This window comes from Ictidomys tridecemlineatus, chromosome 5 (genome assembly GCF_052094955.1).
Source record: "Ictidomys tridecemlineatus isolate mIctTri1 chromosome 5, mIctTri1.hap1, whole genome shotgun sequence".
Lineage (NCBI taxonomy): Eukaryota > Metazoa > Chordata > Mammalia > Rodentia > Sciuridae > Ictidomys > Ictidomys tridecemlineatus.
Window position 1 is genome coordinate 109422276 of NC_135481.1, and position 22476 is coordinate 109444751.

The 22476-nt window shown below is 35.7% G+C and overlaps 1 protein-coding gene across 15 annotated transcripts in view; it reads left to right on the top strand.

The window, feature by feature from the left end:
• Nucleotides 1–22476, top strand: part of Zc3h14 (zinc finger CCCH-type containing 14) — a 79697-nt gene that overhangs the window by 1084 nt on the left and 56137 nt on the right. For 10 of the 15 annotated variants that reach the window (XR_013439201.1, XR_013439202.1, XM_078050680.1 and 7 more), the window contains exons 3-9: nucleotides 6672–6786; nucleotides 10076–10116; nucleotides 10720–10915; nucleotides 11242–11671; nucleotides 12160–12320; nucleotides 12921–13021; nucleotides 16705–16860. Coding sequence is in view for 13 of the 15 variants with exons in the window: in XM_078050680.1 (XP_077906806.1) it covers nucleotides 6672–6786; nucleotides 10076–10116; nucleotides 10720–10915; nucleotides 11242–11671; nucleotides 12160–12320; nucleotides 12921–13021; nucleotides 16705–16860 (1200 nt within the window). In the remaining 2 variants the exon portion in view is untranslated. Of the gene's footprint in view, nucleotides 1–6671; nucleotides 6787–10075; nucleotides 10117–10719; nucleotides 10916–11241; nucleotides 11672–12159; nucleotides 12321–12920; nucleotides 13022–16704; nucleotides 16861–22476 lie in introns of those variants that run through there. The other 5 variants (XM_078050683.1, XM_078050690.1, XM_078050687.1 and 2 more) reach the window with 4 other exon arrangements.

Sequence of the window (22476 nt, forward strand, 5' to 3'; positions counted from 1 at the left end):
TGTTCTTTTATATTGAATGTTTACTCTGGGCCAGGCTTTGTGCCTATTTATGCTTGTGTGTGCGCGTGCTTATATATGCATTAATATGATAATCCCCAGGAGAACACGGAAAGGTAAGTGGTAATATCTCCCTGTACAATTAGGGGCAAAGTTTTATGGATTTAATCTGTTGACTTCTGGTACTTCCTATAAATAATTGTTACCACTTAGGACAGCATTCTCAAAGAGTATGAGACCCTAAGGATCTCTGAAGTTGAAACTACTTTCATATTAATACTAAGAAGATACTTGCTATTTTCACTGTTTAGATTTGGATTGTGGAAAAGCAGTGGTGGGTAAAACTGCTTGTTTTTTTAGCCTGAATCAAGATAGTCAAGCCAGATTCTATCAGAAATCATATTCAAATCCCTATTTTCCCTACTTGGCAGTTTACAGAAGAAAAAGCTAGTTTCTCTTTAAGTGTTTTTTGTTTTTGTCATACTGAGGATTTAACTTAAGGGTACTTCATGGCTGACCTACATCTCCAGTCCTTTTTATTTTTTATTTTGAGAAAGGGTCTCACTAAGTTGCTGAGGCTGGCCTCAAACTTTCAGTTCTTTTGCCTCAAACTCCCTACTTGCTGGGATTTCAGATGTATGCCATTGAATCAAGCAGTGAAAATATTTTTTAAAACTCTAGGCCTTTCACTCCATCATTTTAATATTTTGCTTTTGCACAAATAGCAGTGCTCATAAAGCACTTCTGTGGTAGAATAAACAATGGTGGTTGTTTTAAAGAAAGGCATGTGTATGATTGAGTTGAGAATTAAACTAATCACTTTTTTTTTTTTTCTTTTGAGGTACTGGAGATTGAACCCAAGGGTGTTCAATCATGGACCTATATCTCCAGTTCTTTTTATTTTTTATCTTGAGACAGGGTCCTACTAAGTTGCTGAGGCTGGCCTCATATTTGTATCCTCCTGACTCAGTCTCCCAAGTTGCTGAAATTGTAGGCATGCACCACCAACCCTGGCTTAGCCACCTTTTTCATGAGGCATCTTTAAATTTTTGTGAGTGTTATTAGTGCTGGGGATCAAACCCATGGTCTCACATTTGCATGTGCTTTACCACTGAGGTGCATCTTTAGCCCCTCATGTTAACATAAAGAACTGATGACTGGTTACATGTACTTGGGTATTGGCAGACAGAAGAAAAAAGAACTGTTGGTCTTTGATGCCAGCTTGAACTTTCAAATGAAAATTGGAAAAATTTGAAAAAAATTTGTCTGCGTCCATGAACCTGATTTCCAGTACTAAAACAATTTCTCGTGAAATTTTAGAGATTTTAATAAATACTTATATGTGTTTATGAGTGTGGTTTTCAGTATGGGGATGAACCTAGGGACACTCTACCACTGAGCTACATCCCCAGCCCTTTTTTAAAATTTTGAAACAGGGTCTTGCTGATGTACAGAGGATATCCTAGAGCTTACCATTCTCCTGGCTCAACCTCTTGAGTAGCTGGGATTCTATGTGTGCACTACAAGACCTGGCTACAAGTGTAATTTTTATATTATACAATGAAATGTATCAACATGTTAGTGATTCTCTAGCTCACTGAACCAGTATTTTCCTAGTGATCAGTACATAATGTTAAATAAATTCATTTGGGTGTCCTTAAAAGCACAGGCTCAATCAGTGGATTTTCTTGTAATAGTGTAAAAAGGTATTTATGTAGTTTTAGATTTCATGTTGCTGTTAACTTTTAGTAAATTATCATTTGTTGAGTTTTAGTGTAGTATAACAGAATAATATTCACATTATTTGTGAAGGTTGTAGAAATGCAAGTGTATATTTATGTGACCCTAGATTTTCTTTATATTCTTCCAAGTGAACATTATTAAGATAGATTAAATGAAATAAACTAGATGCTAGAATCTACTGGTCTTTTAAAGTAGATGTTAAAGATTTAAAATATAAAACAAGAGCACTCTTTGCATTATATTTTTGTTTTAGAAACTAGTTATTTTAAATAAAAATGTAATTTATATTAGTATAATTTGGTTTGTTGTTAATATGTAATTGGTCTATTATAAATGAATTAATAGATAGTTCTGGGTGTGTTGGTACATGCCAATTATCCTAACAACTTGGGGAAGCTGAGATAGGATGATCACAAGTTCAAGGCCAGCCTGGGCAACAGCAAAATTCCGTCTCAATATAAAATTTAAAAGGAAGGGGAAATAGTGATAAATTAAAGTTTGAGAGTTCTTAGTTTATGAATTGCTTATAAATTTAAGAAATTATTTGTTATTGGGATTGTTAAGTCTTTCACTGATGAGAAGATGAAGCTGAACCAGGATTTATTTATTCTTTTCATTCAACACTTAATGGATGCCTGGAGTGAACTAGTTTTGTCTCAAAAATAGAAATCCAGGGCTGGGGATGTGGCTCAAGCGGTAGCGCGCTCGCCTGGCATGCGTGCGGCCCGGGTTCGATCCTCAGCACCACATACCAACAAAGATGTTGTGTCCGCCGAGAACTAAAAAATAAATATTAAAAATTCTCTCTCTCTCTCTCTCTCTCTCTCTCTCTCTCTCTCTCTCTCTCTCCCTCTCTCTCTCCTCTCTCACTCTTTCACTCTCTCTTTAAAAAATAGAATCCACAGAAAACCTAGTGATAAACTTTCTTAATTCTAACATGTGAAAGCACAAACACATTCTTTTTTTCTTTTAAAGAGAGAAGAGAGAGAGAAATTTTTTTAATATTTATTTTTCAGTTTTCGGTGGACATAACATCTTTATTTTATTTTATATGGTGCCAAGGATTGAACCCAGCACCCCGCGCATGCCAGGTGAGCGCGTTACTGCTTAAGTCACATCCCCAGCCTTCAAACACATTCTTTTTTTTTTTTTTTTTCAATTTTTTTTTAAAGAGAGAGTGAGGAGAGAAAGAGAGAGAATTTTTAATATTTATTTTTTAGTTCTCGGCGGACACAACATCTTTGTTGGTATGTGGTGCTGAGGATCGAACCCGGGCGCTACCGCTTGAGCCACATCTCCAGCCCCCACAAACACATTCTTATTGAGCCAAAATGCAGTGACCTTTGATCATTTATCAGATTGTAATTAAAGAATTCTGAGCCTGTTAAAAATCTTGTTGTAACATTAATTCATATGATACATAATAATAATGTTTTCTGTAGTTTTTCAAAAACATTTTTATATTGTTACATTTGTCCCTGAACACAGTGCTGTGGTTGAGGTGATAGGTAATAGTATTCCTTTTACAGGTTAGAAAATGGAGTCTTAGACTACATAGAACTTGTCAGTAGCAGATTTTAGATCAGGGAGCTCAGGTCTTCTGGGTTCTTAGTGTTTCTACGCTATTAACTTATTTTGTGAACTAAAGATAGGGTTGGAGTGCGCACTCCTAGAACTCCACCAAAATATGTCCTGGCAGTTTATGTGGTAGTACAGCTTTCTTTGCCTCTGCCTATTTCTTTTCTTTTTCTTTCTTTCTCTTTTTTTTTGGGGGGGGGGAGGGGGAGGGTACTGGGAATTTAACCCTGAGGCGCCTTATTGCTGAGCTACATGACCAACACTTTTTAAAAATTTTATTTTAGGTTGGGTTCAGTGGTACACACCTGTAATCCCAGTGGCTCCAGAGGCTGAGATGGAAGGATTGCAAGTTCAAAGCCAGCCTCAGCAAAAGTGAGGCACTAAACAATTCAGTGAGATCTTGTCTTTAAATAACATAGAAAATATGGCTGGGGATGTGGCTCAGTGGTTGAGTGCCCCTGAGTTTCCTGGTAACCCCCTGCTCCCCCCCCCCGCCCCCCATTTTTATTTTAAGTCAGAGTCTTTCTAAATTGCTGAGGGCCTTGCTAAATTGCTGAGACTGGACTTGAAGTTGTGGGGGTTTTTTTGTTTTTTTTTTTTGGTACCTGGGATTGTACTTGGGTACTCAACCACTGAGCTACATCCCCAGCCCAATTTTGTATTTTATTTAGAGACAGTGTCTCACTGAATTGCTTAGTGCCTGGCAGTTGATAAGGTTGTCTCAGCCTCCCAAGCCGCTGGGATTATAGGCATGCGACACCATGCCCAGCTCAGAAGTTTGTTGTTGTTTGGTTTCCACGCACTATACTGCTAAGCTATACTTAGGGCAGCTTTTATTTCCTTTCTGTGTCTTGGGCTGCTGGAGGAGAAAGGGGGAAGAATTGTGGGTCTTTCTTGCTTTGTTTCTTTCCTTTATTTGGTGGTTGTGGTCAGGTTGGGGCGCTCTTTTTAAAATTTTGAGACGGGGTCTTGCCAAGCCGCTGGGATTACAGGGATGTGCCACCATGCCCAGCTTGTTTTTGTTGATACACCAGGCTGAGATCCTTCTTCCTCAGCCTCCCAAATCACTAGGATTACAGTTGAGTGCTACTGAGCCTGACAGTATCTATTTTTAAGGCATTGGGTGGGATACAAAGATGAACAAGCCTTTTTTTTTTTTTTTTTAGGAGATAATAAGATCTTATTTGTATTTAAAATGGAGCATTTCATTGAGATTGTAGTTATAATTAATGCAGTTTTTCATTTACCTTTTAGAATGTGAGCTTCCAGAAACCTTCAAGATTTTATCTGTTTTTTCCTTATACTAATTTCACATGAATTTGAGAAATCTGTCAGAGTTCTGTAGGATGTATCATGACTACATGTTAATTTTTTTGTTAGATTCTTAATTTTCATTGTGTATCTATTCAGAAAACAACCCAAGATTCTGTGTTTTTGTCCACCCCCCCTCCCCCCCAGTATTGAGGATTGAACCCAGGGCCTCAAGCATACTAGGCTTGTACTCTTGCCATTTCCCGTCATTGTTTTTTGAGGCAGCGACTTGCTAAGTTGCCTGAACTCAAACTTGTGATCCTCTTGCCTGAGCCTCCTGAGTTAGGGATACAGCAATATGCAACTGTGCCTAGCACAACCTATGAATTACTAAGAGTTTTGTTGAGACATAATTGACATACCTTAAATTGCTCATAAAATTTGTAGTTTGGTATTTCTTGCCATGTATATATCCAGAACTTTCCTCACAAATCAAGATGATGAACATATAGGTCTAGGTGTTTAGCTTATTGGTAGAATGCTTGCCTATCATGTGCAGAGCACTGGGACTTCAGTACCATCAAAATTTTAAAAATCATCACCCCCCAAAAATTTTAGGGTCTGCTTTGTGTATTTCACTTACATCTTTCACTGCTCCTACTCTGTACCGAGGTCCACACTAATTTTATAAAATTTTAGGAAATGCAAACTAATGCATTGGCAATAGCAGAAGAATAGTCTATTTGTATCATTGACATGAAGAAAAACTTTCAAGACTTTCAACTTGTTTGTTGACCCTTTCTGAGTTACCAGTAGTGGCTTATAGTAGGTACATGAATAAACAAGCTCCCAGCTTCTTTACTATAATTGCTAGAAAGCAGTGGGAGCCTTTCTGATATAACTAAAGAAAAACAAATCGACTAGTCCTTGTATCTTTTCGTATATTGCATGCTTCCATGAAGTATTCTGACCTCCCTTTCCTTTTGTAGGTTGTGCTTTCTAAATATATTTTATATCTTTTGAACTGGACTTTTGCTATTTTTCTTTGAAACAAATGTATGATTGTACTTCTGAAATGAACATTTCTCCCTACGTAGAAATATGAGTATTTTTAGGTATGAAATTAATTTTAGTAAAGAAATATCCTTTTTGTTTGCTTGGTAGTGATTAGAGCTTCTGATAATGGTTTTTACCTTTTTTTTTTTTTTTGGAAATGTTCTTTTTAAATGTTTTTCTTTATCCAGGATTTCATCCTCACTGTCTAGGTTGTCACTAAGAGTATAAAAGAGTGAGTTGATGTTGTTTAACTAATTATTATATAATTTTAGTGGTGCTAGGGATTGAACCCAGGGCATTCTTTGTGCATTCTAAACAAATAATCTATTGCTAAGCTACAATACTCCTACCTAATTTTAAGATTGAAACTTAAACTTTTATAGTTTGGGCTGATTTTATTTTATTTCATGTTACTGGAAGTTTATTATATTAATTGAAGTCTGCCTTTACCTTCATCAGAAATAAAGGTGTTCTCCTGTAAAATGAATATTACCTTGAAAAATTAAAAACCACAAAAATTAAACATAATGGTTATTCTTCTTGAAGACCATAAATTTCTAGAAGCTTTTCTAAAATTAATGAACATTATTATAAAAAAGTTAACTTCAAGAAAATGGATGTATTCTTAAGATTAATAATAATATAACTCAAGATGTCTAGATTTTTTAAAAATTTTAATTGTTTTTATTTTATTTTAGTTGTAGATTGACACTATATACCTTTATTTTATTTATTTTTATGTGGTGCTGAGGACCAAATCCAGTGCCTCACACATAGGCAAGTGCTTTATCATTGAGCTACAGCCACAGCCCAGGATGTCTAGATTTATAACTAGGAATTTATCAGGTATTCCTAATTCCTATCCTTCTGATAATTGTAGAACTCGTGAGATGAAGAGGAAAAAATCAAAGCTCAGTTTTTCTATCTAACCTAATTCCAATAGATACTAATTCTTAAAGCTAAATCTATATGCTGAAGTACATCAACTCTAAATACAAATAATGAGGAAAACAAAAAAAATTTGATATACTTTTCCTTTTAAATAGATGAAGAACTTCCTGATTACATTATGGTGATGGTGGCCAACAAGAAAAGTCAGGACCAAATGACAGAGGACCTGTCCCTGTTTCTAGGGAACAACACAATTCGATTCACCGTATGGTATGTTTCTGAATATCTATGACTCAGAACAAAGCTTGGCAGAAGTCAGAGTAGGTGGAAAAAGCCCTTGACAGTTGAGTTAAGATTCAGTGTGGCAAAACAGTTTACAAGGTATGAAAGCACTGTGTCTGGACCCAGACTGCCAAAGTTGATCTTGCTCTGTATCTTGCCTTGTTTTTCCATTTGTTTAATGGAAGTTCAAAATACCTGCTTTATAAAATGCTGTGACGGTTAAATGAACTAATACATGTAAAATGCTTATAGGTATGCCTGGCCTATAGGGTTCAAAATGTATCTCAGCTATAGTTGTTAGGTTTCTTTTATAAACTTTTACATATTACCATTCCTTTCCCCCCATCCAGACCAGTTGAAAATACCAAATGTTGTTAGGACTGGCTTGGCTTCCTGCATTGCTTTTTCCAAAGTTGTTGTTTTTTGTTTGTTTTTTGTTTTGTTTATTTTTTGTGGTACTAGGAATTGAACCCAGGGGCTCTACTTCTACTATTGAACTACATCCTCAGCTTTTTAAAATTTTTTATTTTGAGTCATGGTTTTAATAAGTTGTCCAGTTTGGCCTTGAACTTGTGGTCTTCCCACCTAAGCTTCCCGAGTCATTTTTTTTTTCTTCAGTTTTTAGCTTTTTAATTTTTTTTTTAAGAGAAAGAGAATTTTTAAATTTTATTTTTTAGTTTTTTGGTGGACACAACATCTTTGTTTGTATGTGGTGCTGAGGATCGAACCTGGGCCGCATGCATGCCAGGCAAGCGCACTACCGCTTGAGCCACATACCTAGCCCCAGCTTTTAAAATTTTTTATGTATGCCTTCATTTGACAAAAATTTCACTCATCTTTGAAATATGAAATTTGTAAAATAAGCCTCTTTGTTTTTCAATACAGATTCTTCTTTAATCTGGGTTGTCCTTTTCAAACAATATAGTTGAAAATACTGACTAAAAGCGTAAGTTTGAATTTAAGAAGGCCAGGGTTGGAGAATAGGGAAAGGTAAAGACAGCTGAGAATAGAGGTAGGAAATACTCATATGAGGGCTCTTAGACCAGGAACCACTAGTTACAGAGAAAGTCAATGGGACAGAATAGTGTGAGTACCTGGTTTGTTTAATTTGAATAACAAAAGACTTAGCAAATAGGAGACACTGAGGATGGAGATGATGCCCAATAACAGTACTTTTAAGCCAGATTGTCTTCACATTTTTTTTATCCTACTGGGTACCTGTATTTTTTACAGTTTTTGTGAAGCCACCTTGAAATTCTCAATATATTGTATAATTTTGGAGAACATTGTTGGAGTACAGTGATCCTCAGATGGTACACACAGACACATTGCTTATTTTGGGCGACCTAACCAACTTGCAATTTGTCTTATTGCTTATGCCAAAAAAGATCATGATGCTTTTTTGACTGGGGTAATTATCCCATTCTTTTTTTTTTTTTTTTTCCCCTGGTACTGGGGATTGAACCCAGGGGTGCCTATCCACTGAGCCACATCTCTAGACTTTTTAAAAAATATTTTATTAGAGACAGGGTCTCGCTGAGTTGTTAAGTGCTTTGCTAAGTTGCTGAGACTGACTGGCTTTGAACTCATGATCCTCCTGCCTCAGCCTCCAAAGCTGCTGGGAATATAGGTGTGTGCCACTGTGCCTGGCGGAATTGTACCATTCTTGAGTACTGATTTTTTTTTTTTAAATGTTTTTAGCAATCCAAGTATTTGTTTTGTTTCATAAATGTTTTTTATGACCTGACCTTTGGATCACTTTGGGTTTGAGTCCACCTAATCTAAGGTGGGACATTTAACTAATAGATTCTTTTCCAGATTATTTGATGAAATATTCTAGACAATTTTCTTCCTTAGTTTGTGGGGACTAGGGAATGAAACCTCTGAGCTGCATTCCAGCCCTGGTTATTTTTAAATTTGAAGCAGGGTCTCACCAGGTTTCCCAGGTTGTCTTGAATTTGTAATTCTTCTGCCTCAGCCTCCTGAGTAGCTGGGATTACAGATATTCACCACTATGCCTAGCACTAAACATATTTCTTAAATAAACATAATCATTATCTGAAACTGAATTTAAAATCAAATTAATTCAACTTTTTCGTCTTGCTACACATTCAGTAATTCATCTTCTTTTTGGCCTCTTGCTTTCCTAAATGTTTATTAATATCAGCCACAAATAGACTATTCTGATTTTTTTGAAGCCCTCATAATTGTGTATATGGGGACATAGGATGTGTCTGGGGTTCTTAATGAAGCAATATTATGAGATTTTAGTGTTTGGGGTTTATCTCTTGGAAGGACTGCAAGGCAGTTTTGCTACTAAATATTCTAAAATAGGTTATGTTAAAAGCAAGGTTATGGCCTATGTTTGTTTACAGCATTAATATTGAAAATAATAGTTATAGTGAAATGGAATATTTTGGGATCATTTATTAACTAGAATTAAGTTGTCCAAGAAATTATGTAAGTTATTAAAATAAATGTAAACTGTTGTGCTGAGTGGGGTGGGGTTTGTGGCTCAGTGGTAGAATTTGTGCTTCACATATGTGAGGTCATGAGTTCAATTCCTAACATTAAAAAAGAAAAATAACTGAATGCAGTGGGATACACCCCAAAATGCCATCAGCTTGAGAGGCTGAGTAGGAGGATCGCAATTTTGAGGCCAGTCTTAGCAGTTTAGCAAGGCCCTAAGCAACTTAGCAAGTCCCTGTCTCAAAAATATAAAGTAAGTAAAAAGTGCTGGGGATGGAGCTTAGTGGTAAAGCACCCCTGTGTTCTATCCCTGGTACCAAAAAGTCCAAAAAACTGATTAAACAGTTGGAACAATAAGCAGTATTAGACATTTGGATACTTAATTTTGTTTTACTGTAAGCACTATTGAATCTTTAGTTCTTAAGAAGCAAGGTGGTATTTTTGGAGACCACTTGAATCCTTTTTTCTCTTGGTTTTGATGACAGGGATTGAACCTAGGTCCTTGTACATGCTTCTAACAACTTCTAACTCTGCCAGTGAGCTCTCCCCCTACCTCATTGTCTTTATTTTTACAGAGGCTAGATGTTAAAAATTGTGAAGAAAAAAATTAATTTTTTTTACAGTTGATTTCTATAGTATTTATAGAAAACCTTTTTTAAAAGGTTGAAACTAGAAAGTTGATTTTAGTACCATTTATCCATTAAATGTCATATCAATATCTGAATATAATATCAAATTTAAAGTGGCATTTGAAACAAAATTTTTCTTAAGGGAGGCTTTATTTTTGTTTTTGTTTTTGTTTTTTTAGGCTTCATGGTGTATTAGATAAACTTCGCTCTGTTACAACTGGTAAGATTTATAACATTGAGGTTTTTTTCGAATTCCTGCTTACTCGCATATGCTTCTAAAGTACTACTGCTTCAGGAAAAAACCCATAACTTTGAAAACAGTGGCTCATTTGGACTTTGTAAGGAAACACATTTTTCTGAATGTAAGAACAGTGAATTTATTGTAGCTCAGAAATAATTTAAATGTTTGGTGGGGAGCAGTGCAGTTAATCCTAAGGAAATAATCAGATGTGTGCAAATATTTAACCTTAAAGTGTCTCACTATTGTATAATTGAAAATTACTTAAAAATCCAGTAGTAATAAGTTATTATATTACTGTGTATGGAATATTAGCTGTAAAACAATGTGGAATAATAAAATGAGAACAATGTGGAATAATAAAATGGGAAAAATAAAATAATAAAATGAGAACAAAATATGTATCTTAGTTTTTGAAATGGGTATGTATACCTTATCAAAACATCACCTTTGTGGTAATTGGTGATTTTTATTCATATTTTAAAAGTTCTCTACAATAAACATGTATTGTTTTTGAACTGGTGATGGGAGAGGAACAGATTTTAATAAAAGTCAATTACAAGGACTATGTATTTTTCTTTCTAGAACCCACTAGTCTAAAGTCTTCTGATACCAACATTTTCGATAGTAACGTGCCTTCAAACAAGAGCAGTTTCAGTCGGGGAGATGAGAGAAGGCACGAAGCTGCAGTATCTCCCCTTGCCATTTCTAGCAGTAGACCTGAAAAAAGAGATTCCAGGGTTTCTGCAGGTTCACAGGAACAGAAAACCACAAATACCAGGTAAGAGTTGTGTATACACCTGCTATGGGAGATGAGTGTATGTATGTGGTATTTACATTATTTTTTTCAGATGCTGTTTTCAGCAATTTTTGCTGAATTAATGAAGTAATTGTTAGCAATTCTTAGGATAAAATAATAGATAAGACCTAAATATGGTTACCTTTTGTTTCAAATATGGTGAATCAAAGTTTAAAGAAAGAATGTCATTTTGAAGTAGTTTTGAATAAGGGAGTATCCATTTTTGCTTGTGAAACATTTTAAATATTTTTTGAAGATTTGGAGATAATGGCTCTAATTTGATTGTAATATGTCTTGCTTTTTAATAGACAGACTTATGATGAAGGAGCTTCAACCCGACTAATGTCAACAGTGAAACCTCTGAGGGAGCCAGCACCCTCTGAAGATGTGATTGATATTAAGCCAGAACCAGATGATCTCATTGATGAAGACCTCAATTTTGTGCAGGAGAATCCCTTATCTCAGAAAAAACCTATAGTGACACTTACGTATGGTTCTTCTCGACCTTCCATTGAAATTTATCGACCACCTGCAAGTCGAAATGCAGATAGTGGTGCTCATTTAAACAGGTTGCAGTTTCAGCAGCAGCAAAACAGTATTCATGCTGCCAAGCAACTTGATGTACAGAACAACCGGGTGTATGAAACAGGACATTTGTGTGAACCAGAAGTGCTTAACAATTTAGAAGAGACTTATAGTCCCTTCTTCAGAAACAACTCAGAAAAAATGAGTATTGAGGTTTGTATGTATTTGTAATTCTGACTTGTTAGGCCACAGTTTGGCAACTAAATGCATATTGTAAGTTTATTTTAAATTGATTTTTCTGCTATTCAACATGTTACACCAGTCAAATTTTCCTCTCCATGGCTGACTCCTAGGGAGATTTTATACTACATCTCTATACCTTCTTTGGATTTCTTTCATTTGAGTTAGCTTATAATTTTGGGTATTTTGGGTCAATTTTAGACAGTTTTTGGTAATTGCTAACCCAAGTAACCCCCTTTTATTTCTTCAACAGTGCTTTGTGCAGCTATTATAAATGAATATAGAGCTCTGAGTTTTGTTTTAGCTGAATGCTGGGTATTTTGAGGCAGTGTTTATATTTTTATAAGAAATTGGGAAGTACCCTGTGAATTCTCAATATGATTGTCTTTTTCTTAAGATGTTTTGTGATAGAACTTCATTATTTTCTGAGACTAGGTAAGCATAAACATATCTGATTATAGGATGAAAACTTTCGGAAGAGAAAGTTGCCTGTGGTGAGTTCAGTTGTTAAAGTAAAAAAGTTCAATCACGATGGAGAAGAGGAGGAGGAAGATGATGATTATGGCTCCCGAACCGGAAGCGTGTCCAGCAGTGTATCTGTGCCAGCAAAGCCTGAAAGGAGGTATCTGAATATAGCTGTAAATTAATCTTTAACTGTCTAGTGTAGTCTTCTGGTGGCTTTTTTTTTTTTTTTAAGTTGTACTGGAGATTAAACTTAGGGCCTTTTACATGCTAGCCAAGTGCTCTATTATTGAACTATAGCCCAGTGCCTTCCAGATTTCTTGAAAAGAATAATCATGAAAATAAATATTTAATGTAAATCACATGGAAGAGTTTTCCATTGGCTTTTAAGAAACACTTAGGTAAATGAGAGAGAACTTGCTTAACATTGAAGAGAATTGTAGAAAACATAAAAAGCTAATTGGATGAGAGAAAAAAACATCATTCCAGCTAAAAGGCTCCAGTCTAGCTGCCCCCCCCCCAACACCCACCTTTTTTTCTTTTAAGATATTGGAACACAGAGTAGGAAAGTAAGGATTATGCAGTTGAAGGGAAAGAGAGTATGGACTTTATTGAGAGTGAAATTCCCTCATGGCATTGTCTAAAAACTACAGGTGGTCTGTTTAAGACTTAGAAAAAGTTGTAGTAAAGACATAATGAATTGTTAGTATGTAAAGATGTGAAATTTAAAAATATTTTTTTTTTAAAAAAACTCTTTTAGACCTTCTCTTCCACCTTCTAAACAAGCCAACAAGAATCTAATTTTGAAGGCTATATCTGAAGCTCAAGAATCAGTAACAAAAACAACTAACTATTCTGCAGGTAATTTAAATGAAGTTTGTTTACAATGGGTAAGAGATTTCTTCACTTAGCTAAAAGTGTTAGCTCACTGAGTTGTGGTAAAGGTAATTTTGATATATCAAGGCCAAGATAAAGTTCTTCTACAGAAGAGTATTTTAAAAATGAGATATGACCAGTTTGAGAAACTGTCATTGGAGCTTAGTTCTTGTGATCACCATGTAATACCTTTTATTCCCTCTTTCCAGTGAATGGCAAATGGATACAAATTTTTAAAGGGAGTTTTTTTTTTCTTTTTAATTATTTTAGTTGTAAATGGACACAATACCTTTATATTTTATGTGGTGGTAAGGATTGAATGCAGGGCCTCACACCATGATAGGTAAGCACTCTACCACTGAGCTGTACCACAACCCTACTAAAGGAAGTTTTTTGTTGCTGTTCTTTTTGTTTTTTAATATTTTTAGCTATAGATGGGCACAATATTTATTTTTTTATGTGGTGCTGAGAATTGAACCCAGTGCTTCACACATGCTAGGCAAGTGCTCTACCACTGAACTGTAACCCCAGCCCTTAAAGGGAATTTTGATTTCAAAAAATGAGACTTTCATATTAATAGTATTAAATTCAGCACTAGATATGAATTAATTATGTATAAAGGGGAGCAGAGTTGCAGGGCACAGTGGCTCATGTCTATAATCCCCAGTTTGGGAGGCTAAAGTGGGAGGATCACCACTTTAGCAACTTATCGAGATCATTAGAAAATTAGGGAGACCCTGTCTCAAAACAAAAAAGAAGCCAAATTGGATAATAATAAGTAGCTAAAGTTAGAGGTTTGTTTGTGTGTGTGTGTGTGTGTGTGTGTGTGTGTGTGGTGGGGGGACTGGGTATCAAACCCAGAAATGTTCTACCTATGAGCCACATCTCCCACCCCTCCTCCTCTCCTTTTTTTTTTTTTTTAATATTGAGACAGGACATTTTGGTCCTGCCTCAGCCTCCTAAGTTTCTGGGATTATAGGCATGGGCCACCATGCTCAGCTTGAAGTTGACTTTGTGTGTATGTGCAGTGTTGGGGATCAAATCCAGGGTATGCTACACTAGCACTAAGCTGTATCCTTAGCCTCAGAGAAATTTAAAACTCATATATATAAATATAAAAATTTGCCTTTCATTGGAACCTATTAGTAGAATATAAGGTAGAAAATTGACTCATTTATGATGTTTCTACCCTAATCAGAGTGGAAACACTAAGCTATTTTATGACAGAATGTTAAAATAGTACAAGTTTTTTAAACAAATGAAATTTACTTATAAAAAGCTCATTCTGAAATACAAATGGTGGGGTACAATTTTTTTGTTCTTATTAAATTCTGTACTCTGTATCATCTGCCAGTGTATAAAACTAGTAACAGGTTGATGGTAATTACCAACTCGCAAAATATTTTATAATTTTCACTATAGATTTGATGAATGTTCTTTTTTTTTTTCCCCCACTTATTTACTCAGGTACCTACCTACACAAAGCAGGAAGCACTGTTGTATCTATTTATTTATTTGTGGGGATGGGGATTGAATCCAGGGCTTTTTGCATGCTAGGCAGATACTCTCCCATTGAGCTACATCCCCAGCCCTGATGAATTTTTTTTTTAAAATATATGACAACATGGGGCTGGGGATATGGCTCAATCGGTAGCGCGCTCGCCTGGCATGCGTGCGGCCCGGGTTCGATCCTCAGCACCACATACAAAACAAAGATGTTGTGTCCGCCAATAACTATAAAATAAATATTAAAATTCTCTCTCTCTCTCTCTCTCTCTCTCTCTCTCTCTCTCTCTCTCTCTCTCTCTCTCTCTCTCTCTCCACCTCTCCACCCCCCCACTTAAAAAAAATAAAATATATGACAACAGAATGTATTACAATTCTTATTACACATTTTAGATCACTATTTTTCATATCTCTGGCTGTATACAAAGTATAGTCAAACCAATTTATGTCTTCATACCTGTACTTTGGACAAGAATGACCATCATAATCCACCATCATTTCTAACCCCTGCCCCTTCCCTTCCCCTCCAAACCCCTCTGCCCTATCTAGAGTTCATCTGTTCTTCCCATGCTCTCTCTCCCTATCCCACTGTGAATCAGCCTCCTTATATCAGAGAAAACATTCAGCATTTGGTTTTTGGGGATTGGCTAACTTCACTTAGCATTATCTTCTCTAACTTCATCCATTTACCTGCAAATGCCAAGATTTTATTCTCTTTTATTGCTGAGTAATATTCCATTGTGTATGTATGCCACTTTTTTTTTTTTATCCATTCATCTATTGAAGGGCATCTAGGTTGGTTCCACAGTTTAGCTATTGTGAATTGTGCTGCTGTAAACATTGATATGGCTGTATCCCTGTAGTGTGCTGTTTTTAAGTCCTTTGGGTGTAGACTGAGGAGAAGGATAGCTGGTTCAAATGGTGGTTCCCTTCCCAAGTTTCCAAGAAATCTCTACTGCTTTCCATATTGGCTGCACCAATTTGCAGCCCCACCAGCAGTGTGTGAGTGTGCCTTTTCCCTCACCTCCTTGCCAATACTTGTTTTTATTCATAATAGCAACCATTCTGACTGTAGTGAGATGAAATCTTAGAGTGTTTTTGATTTGCATTTCTCTAATTGCTAGCAATGATGAACACTTTTTCAAATGTTTGTTGATTGATTGTATATCATCTTCTGAGAATCGTTTCTTCAGGTCCTTGGTCCATTTATTGATTGAGTTATTTGTGTTTTTTGGTGTTTAACCTTTTGAGTTCTTTGCATACCCTAGAGATTAGTGCTCTGTCCCAAGATGTAGGCTTTCTGTTCACCTCACAGATTGTTTCTATTGCCGAGAATAAACTTTTTAGTTTGAATCCATCCCTTTTATTGATTCTTGATTTTAACAGCATCATTCTTAACATTTTTTTTTGTGACCCCTTTCTGAAATGAACTGTTAGCCATCAGTTTTTTAATCCTTATACTCTGTCTCTATCCCTAATTTAATCCTGAACATAAAATTAAACAGGGTTTAGCATACAATGAGGATTGTCTAAGCACAGACCAACACTTGACCTAAAAGTTTGTTTACATTCCCTTTTCTGTTCTATTAGTAATGGTGCAGAATAGTGAGAAATTTAGATACTCTCTGTGACTTGAAATATGCTACTTTTTAAAAAAAATACATTTATTTTTTAGCTTTAGGTGGACACATACCTTTATTTTACTTTTATGTGGTGCTGAGGATCGAACCCAGTGCCTCACGCATGCCAGGCGAGCGCGCTACTTTTATAATAATTGTCAGTCTCCAAATTTTAAGAAATAGCATTGAAACATTTTTTTTTTAACCTAGGTTACCTAAATTATAATTTGAAGTTGAGGTAAGATCACAAAACAGAGCCTAAACTTCATCTGATTAAAAATGAATATATATGTGCTCTCTGGTATTCATGGCATGTTGCTTAAACATACAGATATTGTTTGCATATGTCTAGCATTAAGTTTGGCATTTATTATTTTTGGTAATTATGGTAAGTTTGGTTAGGAATATTGTAAGAAAGACTGAGGTAGTATTTGTGCACTGTTTTAAATTTTCTTAGTGTTCTAAATCCAGTAATTTTATGTTTAATATGACATGTTTATTAGTGAGTCTTAATATGTTGTCTGTGTTTATTTTATGTAAAAGTCCCACAGAAACAGACACTTCCAGTTGCTCCAAGAACTCGAACTTCTCAGGAAGAATTGTTAGCAGAAGTAGTCCAGGGGCAAAGCAGGACCTCCAGAATAAGTTCCCCCATTAAAGAAGAGGAAGCAAAAGGAGATAATATAGAAAAAAATCAAGGTAAGAATTTAGATGATATTTTGTTCTCAACTTTTTTCATGAGGCATTAAATATATTGAATTTTTCATGAGGTATTGTTTATGGTATGAAGAAAGTGATTAGATGCAAACAGAATGAGAAGGGATAACGAAGAATGTTTATACACATTTTTTGGAGATTCTTTTATTTATTTATTAAAAATTTTTTTTTTAAATTTTAGTTGGACACAATACCTTTATTTATTTATTTTTATGTGGTGCTGAGGATCAAACCCAGTAACTCGCACCTGCTAGGCGAGCACTCTACCACTGAGCCAAGTCCCAGCCCCTGGAGATTCTTTTAAAGTTTACTATGCAGTTTTTTAATGTTCTCCACAGTGAAAACCTAGTGTAATCAACTCCATGAGCCAAATCATCCAGCCTTCATCATTATCAGGATTTTGCTGATCTTCAGAAAGTTTCTACTTAAAGATATACTTATTTCTGTAGTCTTCCCTTTTTTTTTTTTTAAATCCTATATACTCTCCAATTTGAATATTAGTTTTCTTTAAACCAAAACAGTTTCTTCAGTGTCCTACCTCATATCTTTTCCAGTGGCCCTGTTTTATCTTCTGATACGTAACACACTAGAAGCCGTTACCATCCACCTGGTTTTCCTACTTCCTTTTTTTTTCACTTTTCTCTCCACCCCAATTTCTATGTAGTCTGCTAATTCTGAAATATGATTCTCATCATGTGATTCCTTTGTGAGAGTGCCTCCCCTTCATCCTTATTGCCCAGGACTTGTGCTGTCAGTTTGAACTTTGGGTAGCTTTGTTATTGGGCCCTTAGGCCTGCTTATCCCTTCTCCACTTTTCTTGCTTTTCTATTGCAATCTGAATTTTAAAACAAACAATCTGTATGCTTATCATGTTGTTTCTAATTACATTTTTCTCATTTTGGAATCCATTTGTTTTGTTCCTCCTAAGCTGTTTTCTTTAAATTGTTTCAGGTTTCATGAAGCCTTATAGTTCTAACCTCTATTTGTCTCTTCATTCTCTTTTTTCTAAAAAGGTTTATTTATTTATTTATTTTGGTACTGGCAATTGAACTTGGGGGCACTTGGCCACTGAGCCACATCCCGAGCCTTATTTTGTATTTTTCTTAGAGACAGGGTCTCACTGAGTTGCTTAGCTTTGAACTTAAGATCCTCAGCCTCCTGAATTGCTGGGACTACAGGTGTATGTCACTGTGCCTGGCTCTCTATTTTTTCTTTTCTTTCCCTTTTTTTTTCTTTTCTAGTGCTTGGGATTGAACCCACCATTGCACATGCTAAACAAGTGCTGTATCACTGAGTCACATCCGTAGCCCTTTTTATTTTGTATTGTGATAGTCTTACTAAATTGCCCAGGGTGGCCTTGAATTTGTAATCCTCCTGCCTCAGCCTTCCAAGTAGTTGGGATTACAGGCATGTACCACCATGATCTTTTTAAAATCATTTTTTTTTTTGGTCTTGTATAATTTGCCAAATGAGCATTATAAAATGTTGCAGTAAATGGTGAATCTGAGGGTGCTCTTTTTCTTTTATTAATACATTATAATTATACTTAGTAGTTGGGTTCATTTTGACAAAATCCTACATTCTTGGAATTTGATAGAGTTTATTTCAATTTCCATTGTCCACCTTTTCCCTCCTCTCCACCACTCTTGCCTAGTCTCTGTTTTCTACTTTACTGGTCTTTTTTTTTTGGGGGGGGGGTACCAGGGATAGGACCCAAGGGGTGCTTAACTATTGAGACATATCCTAGCCCTTTTATTTTTATTTTTAATTTTAGATGGACATAATATCTTTATTTTATTTATTGATTTATTTATTTTTGTGTGGTACTGAGGGTCAAACCCAGTTCCTCACACTTGCTAGGCAATTGCTGTACCACTGAGCCATAACTCCAGTCCCCCAGCCCTTTTTATTATTTATTTTGAGACAGGGTCTCACTAAGTTGCTGAGGCTGGCTTTGAACTTTCGATCCTCCTGCCTCAGCCTTCAGAGCTGCTGGGATTACAGGTGTACACCACTGTGCCCAGCTTTTACTGTTCTTGGTTCACTTGCTTACTTATTTATTTATCTATTTATTTAATTTTTTAAAAATTTAATTTTTAGTTGTAGTTGCACACAATACCTTTGTTTTATTTGTTTATTTTTATGTGGTGCCAAGGATCAAACCCAGGGCCTTGCACGCACCAGGCGAGCACTCTACCGCTGAGCCACAACCCCAGCCCATTGTTTATTTATTTTTGATTGATGCTTTATTGATTACACATAAAGGTGGTATTTACTGTGGTATATTTATACATTCATATCGCATGATTTTGTTAAATTCATTCTGTGTTTCCTCCTCTTTCCCTTCTCTTCCCCCTCCCTCTTGGTCTCCATCTCAACTGATCTTCTGTATATCTTTATGATGCCTGATTCCCCTTCCCCATTTTGCTCTAGCTATTGCATATGAAAGATAGCATTTGATCTTTGATTTTATGAGTGGCTTATTTCACTTACCATGATGTTCTTCATTTCTGTTCATTTACTGGCACAAGCCATAATTTCATTTTTTTTAAAATTTAAAACAATTTTTTTATTGTTTATAGCATTATAAACTATTCTAGTAAAAGGTGGAACAAGAAAACCCTTAAACAGCCAGTTAGGTGCTGATTAGAAAGTATAAAGGTGCTAGTTTGAGAAGAGCATTTACAAACTGCAAGAGATTTGGCTTTAATGACAGTTAGTCCTTTTAGACTTTTAGCTTCAGCTATCATAGTCTTCTTCCTACAAACTCTCCATTTTCGTGCTCTAGAGTTCCCTTCAAGAACAGGACTCTTGGACTGGGGTATCACTTAGTGATAGAGCACATACAAAGACTCTGGTTCATTTCCAGAACTCCAAAAAGAAAAAGGGAAAAGCTATACCATTTCAGAGTGAGCTGAAAGACATTAAGAAAATAATTACATGCAAAAATAACATTAAATAGTTTTTATACATACAAAGGCTCTGGTTCATTTTCAGAACTCCAAAAAGAAAAAGGGAAAAGCTATACCATTTCAGAGTGAGCTGAAAGACATTAAAAAAATAATTACATGCAAAAATTACATTGAATAATTTTTATAATTTTTTTTTTAAAGAGAGAGAGAGAATTCTTAATATTTATTTATTTTTTTAGTTTTCCACAGATACAACATCTTTTTTTTTTGTATGTGGTGCTGAGGATCAAACCTGGGCCGCACGCATGCCAGACGAGCGCGCTACTGCTTGAGCTACATCCCCAGCCCCATCATTAAATAATTGGTAAACTTTGAAATGAGGTGACAAGAATTAGAAATAAAAATTTATTTGGAAGCAAGAACTTAGAGGCCCTGGGTTTAATCCTCAGCATCAAAAAGAAGAAAAAGCAAAGACTATTCTAGAAAGAACTCAATTAACAAATTATCTTCAGATAAATGGAAGATAAAAAAGAAGGACATTTTAAAAATTAGAATTCAAGAGAAAATGTCAGATAACAAGTATAGAGCTGGGTGCTATGGCACACACCTGAAATCTTAGTAACTCCGGAGGCTGATGCAGCAGGATCATAAGTTTCAGGCTCATCTCAGCAATTTATCAAGGTCCTGTCTTAAAAAGGCTAGAGATTTAACTCAGTGGTAAAATATACTTGGGTTCAATTCCCAGTACCCACCCACCCCCCACCCACCCCCCACCGACCCCCCCACCCCCTGCCAAAAAAAAAAAAAGTAGAAGCAATGGAGATACAACAATGTATTTATTATAGAAATTGGCGGGTGGATGGAGGCAAACCTTAACTATCTTTTAAGAAAACTTTTCTGGAAAAAAAAAATACACATGAAACTACTTTCTGGAAAATTACACTGTATACCTTAGAATATGTACCCACAGCTAAATATTCTGTTGTATTCTACAGTAGAAACTGAAACAGAAAGAAAACAAAAAACTTCAGTATTCAGGCTAAAAGAACACACAATTTAGAAGAAGAAAAAGCATATTATTATTGGACCTTTCAAAATAGCATCACTTCATGCTAGGAGACAATGGGCAAGTATATTTAAGATACTCCAGGAAAGAAAAGAGTCAAGAATTTTATGTTCAGTTAAAAATGATCTTGAGAGCTGGGGACATGGCTCATTTGGTTGAGTGTTTCCTTCTCATGCACAAGTCCTTGGGTTCAATCCCCAGCATTACCCCCCCCCCAAAAAAAAATTGATCTTGAAATTTGAAATCTAATGGATTATGACCTTCAGTAAGTAAAACCCTGTTGTTCTGAATTTGCATTGGAAATTTTTATGAACTCACATTGTGTTTTATCTATAAATGCATATAAATTTTTCTCTGGATGTGCCTACTGGAATATTACAGAAACATTAAATATCCATAGCATTGAGTGTCCCAAGTACCTAGATTGAAGTCTTGGAATAGTTCATCTATAACAAAGACAGACTTTTGAGAAGGAAGACATCTCTAGATCTAATCCTAGAATGAATGTGTAGATATCTTAGGTAGCAAAGTAACAGCCACACTTTGCCACCACACAGCCTGGGATACTTTGCTGGGTTTTTAAACCTTTTAATTGTGTCTGAAAATTTCTTTTGTTTCTTTAATCACTTTGCTTGATCAGCTTCTGTTATGTTAGAGTTCAGTCCATTGGATTCCAAAACCAAATTTTAAGAGGTTCCCATTGGCCAAAGATGGAGCCATTTAAGTTTCAATAAAGGTAACAATTGCAGTGGGAAGGGCTCTATAAAATCTCCAGAACTAGGGAGAGGAGAAAGAAAGAGTGTGAGAGGAAAAAGGTGAGAGAGAAAGAAAGCCTTGTGGAGTATAATAGATACAATTCATTGTCTTGGTAACTTGGTAAATAAAATGTTTGAGCTTTTATATTGTCTAACAGTGGTACCACTGGGTAACCAATAGTACAGATGTTAGCTCCCATTTATTTATTTACTTACTTTTTTAGTTGTAGTTGGACACTATACCTTTATTTATTTATTAATTTTTATGTGGTGCTGAGGATTGAATTCAGTGCCTCGCAAGTGCTTGGCAAGTGCATTACCATTGAGCCACAATCCCAGCCTCATTGGCACCCATTTTTTGTAAATAACGTTTTATTGGAGCTGAGCATGGTTACACATGCCTATAATCCCAGCTACTAAGGAGGCTGAGGCAGGAGTTTGACACAGTTTGAGACCAGCCTCAGTAACTTATCAAAACTATCTCAAAATAAAAAAGACTGGGGATATAACCTGGTGGTAGAGTGCCTGTTTAGCATGGGTGTGGCTCTGGGTTCAATACAGGGATAGGAGGGGTGGGGAGGGCGTTCTCTTAGAACCTAAGGTGGCAGTTTATGAATGGGTTGTCTGTGGCTGCTTTTTATTACAATCCATGTCAAGAATTTGCAATAGATCATATAGCATGCCTAAAATAGAAAACATTGGGACACATTTTTTATTTCAGCTAATAAGTGAGAACACAAAAGTAGAATTCCAGATGTATTTCTTTGTTTTTGAAAGAGTAAAAGTCAGTTTATTTATTGTTATTGTTATGTGGTGCTGAGGATCAAAGCCCTGCGCATGCCAGGTGAGTGCGCTACCGCTTGAG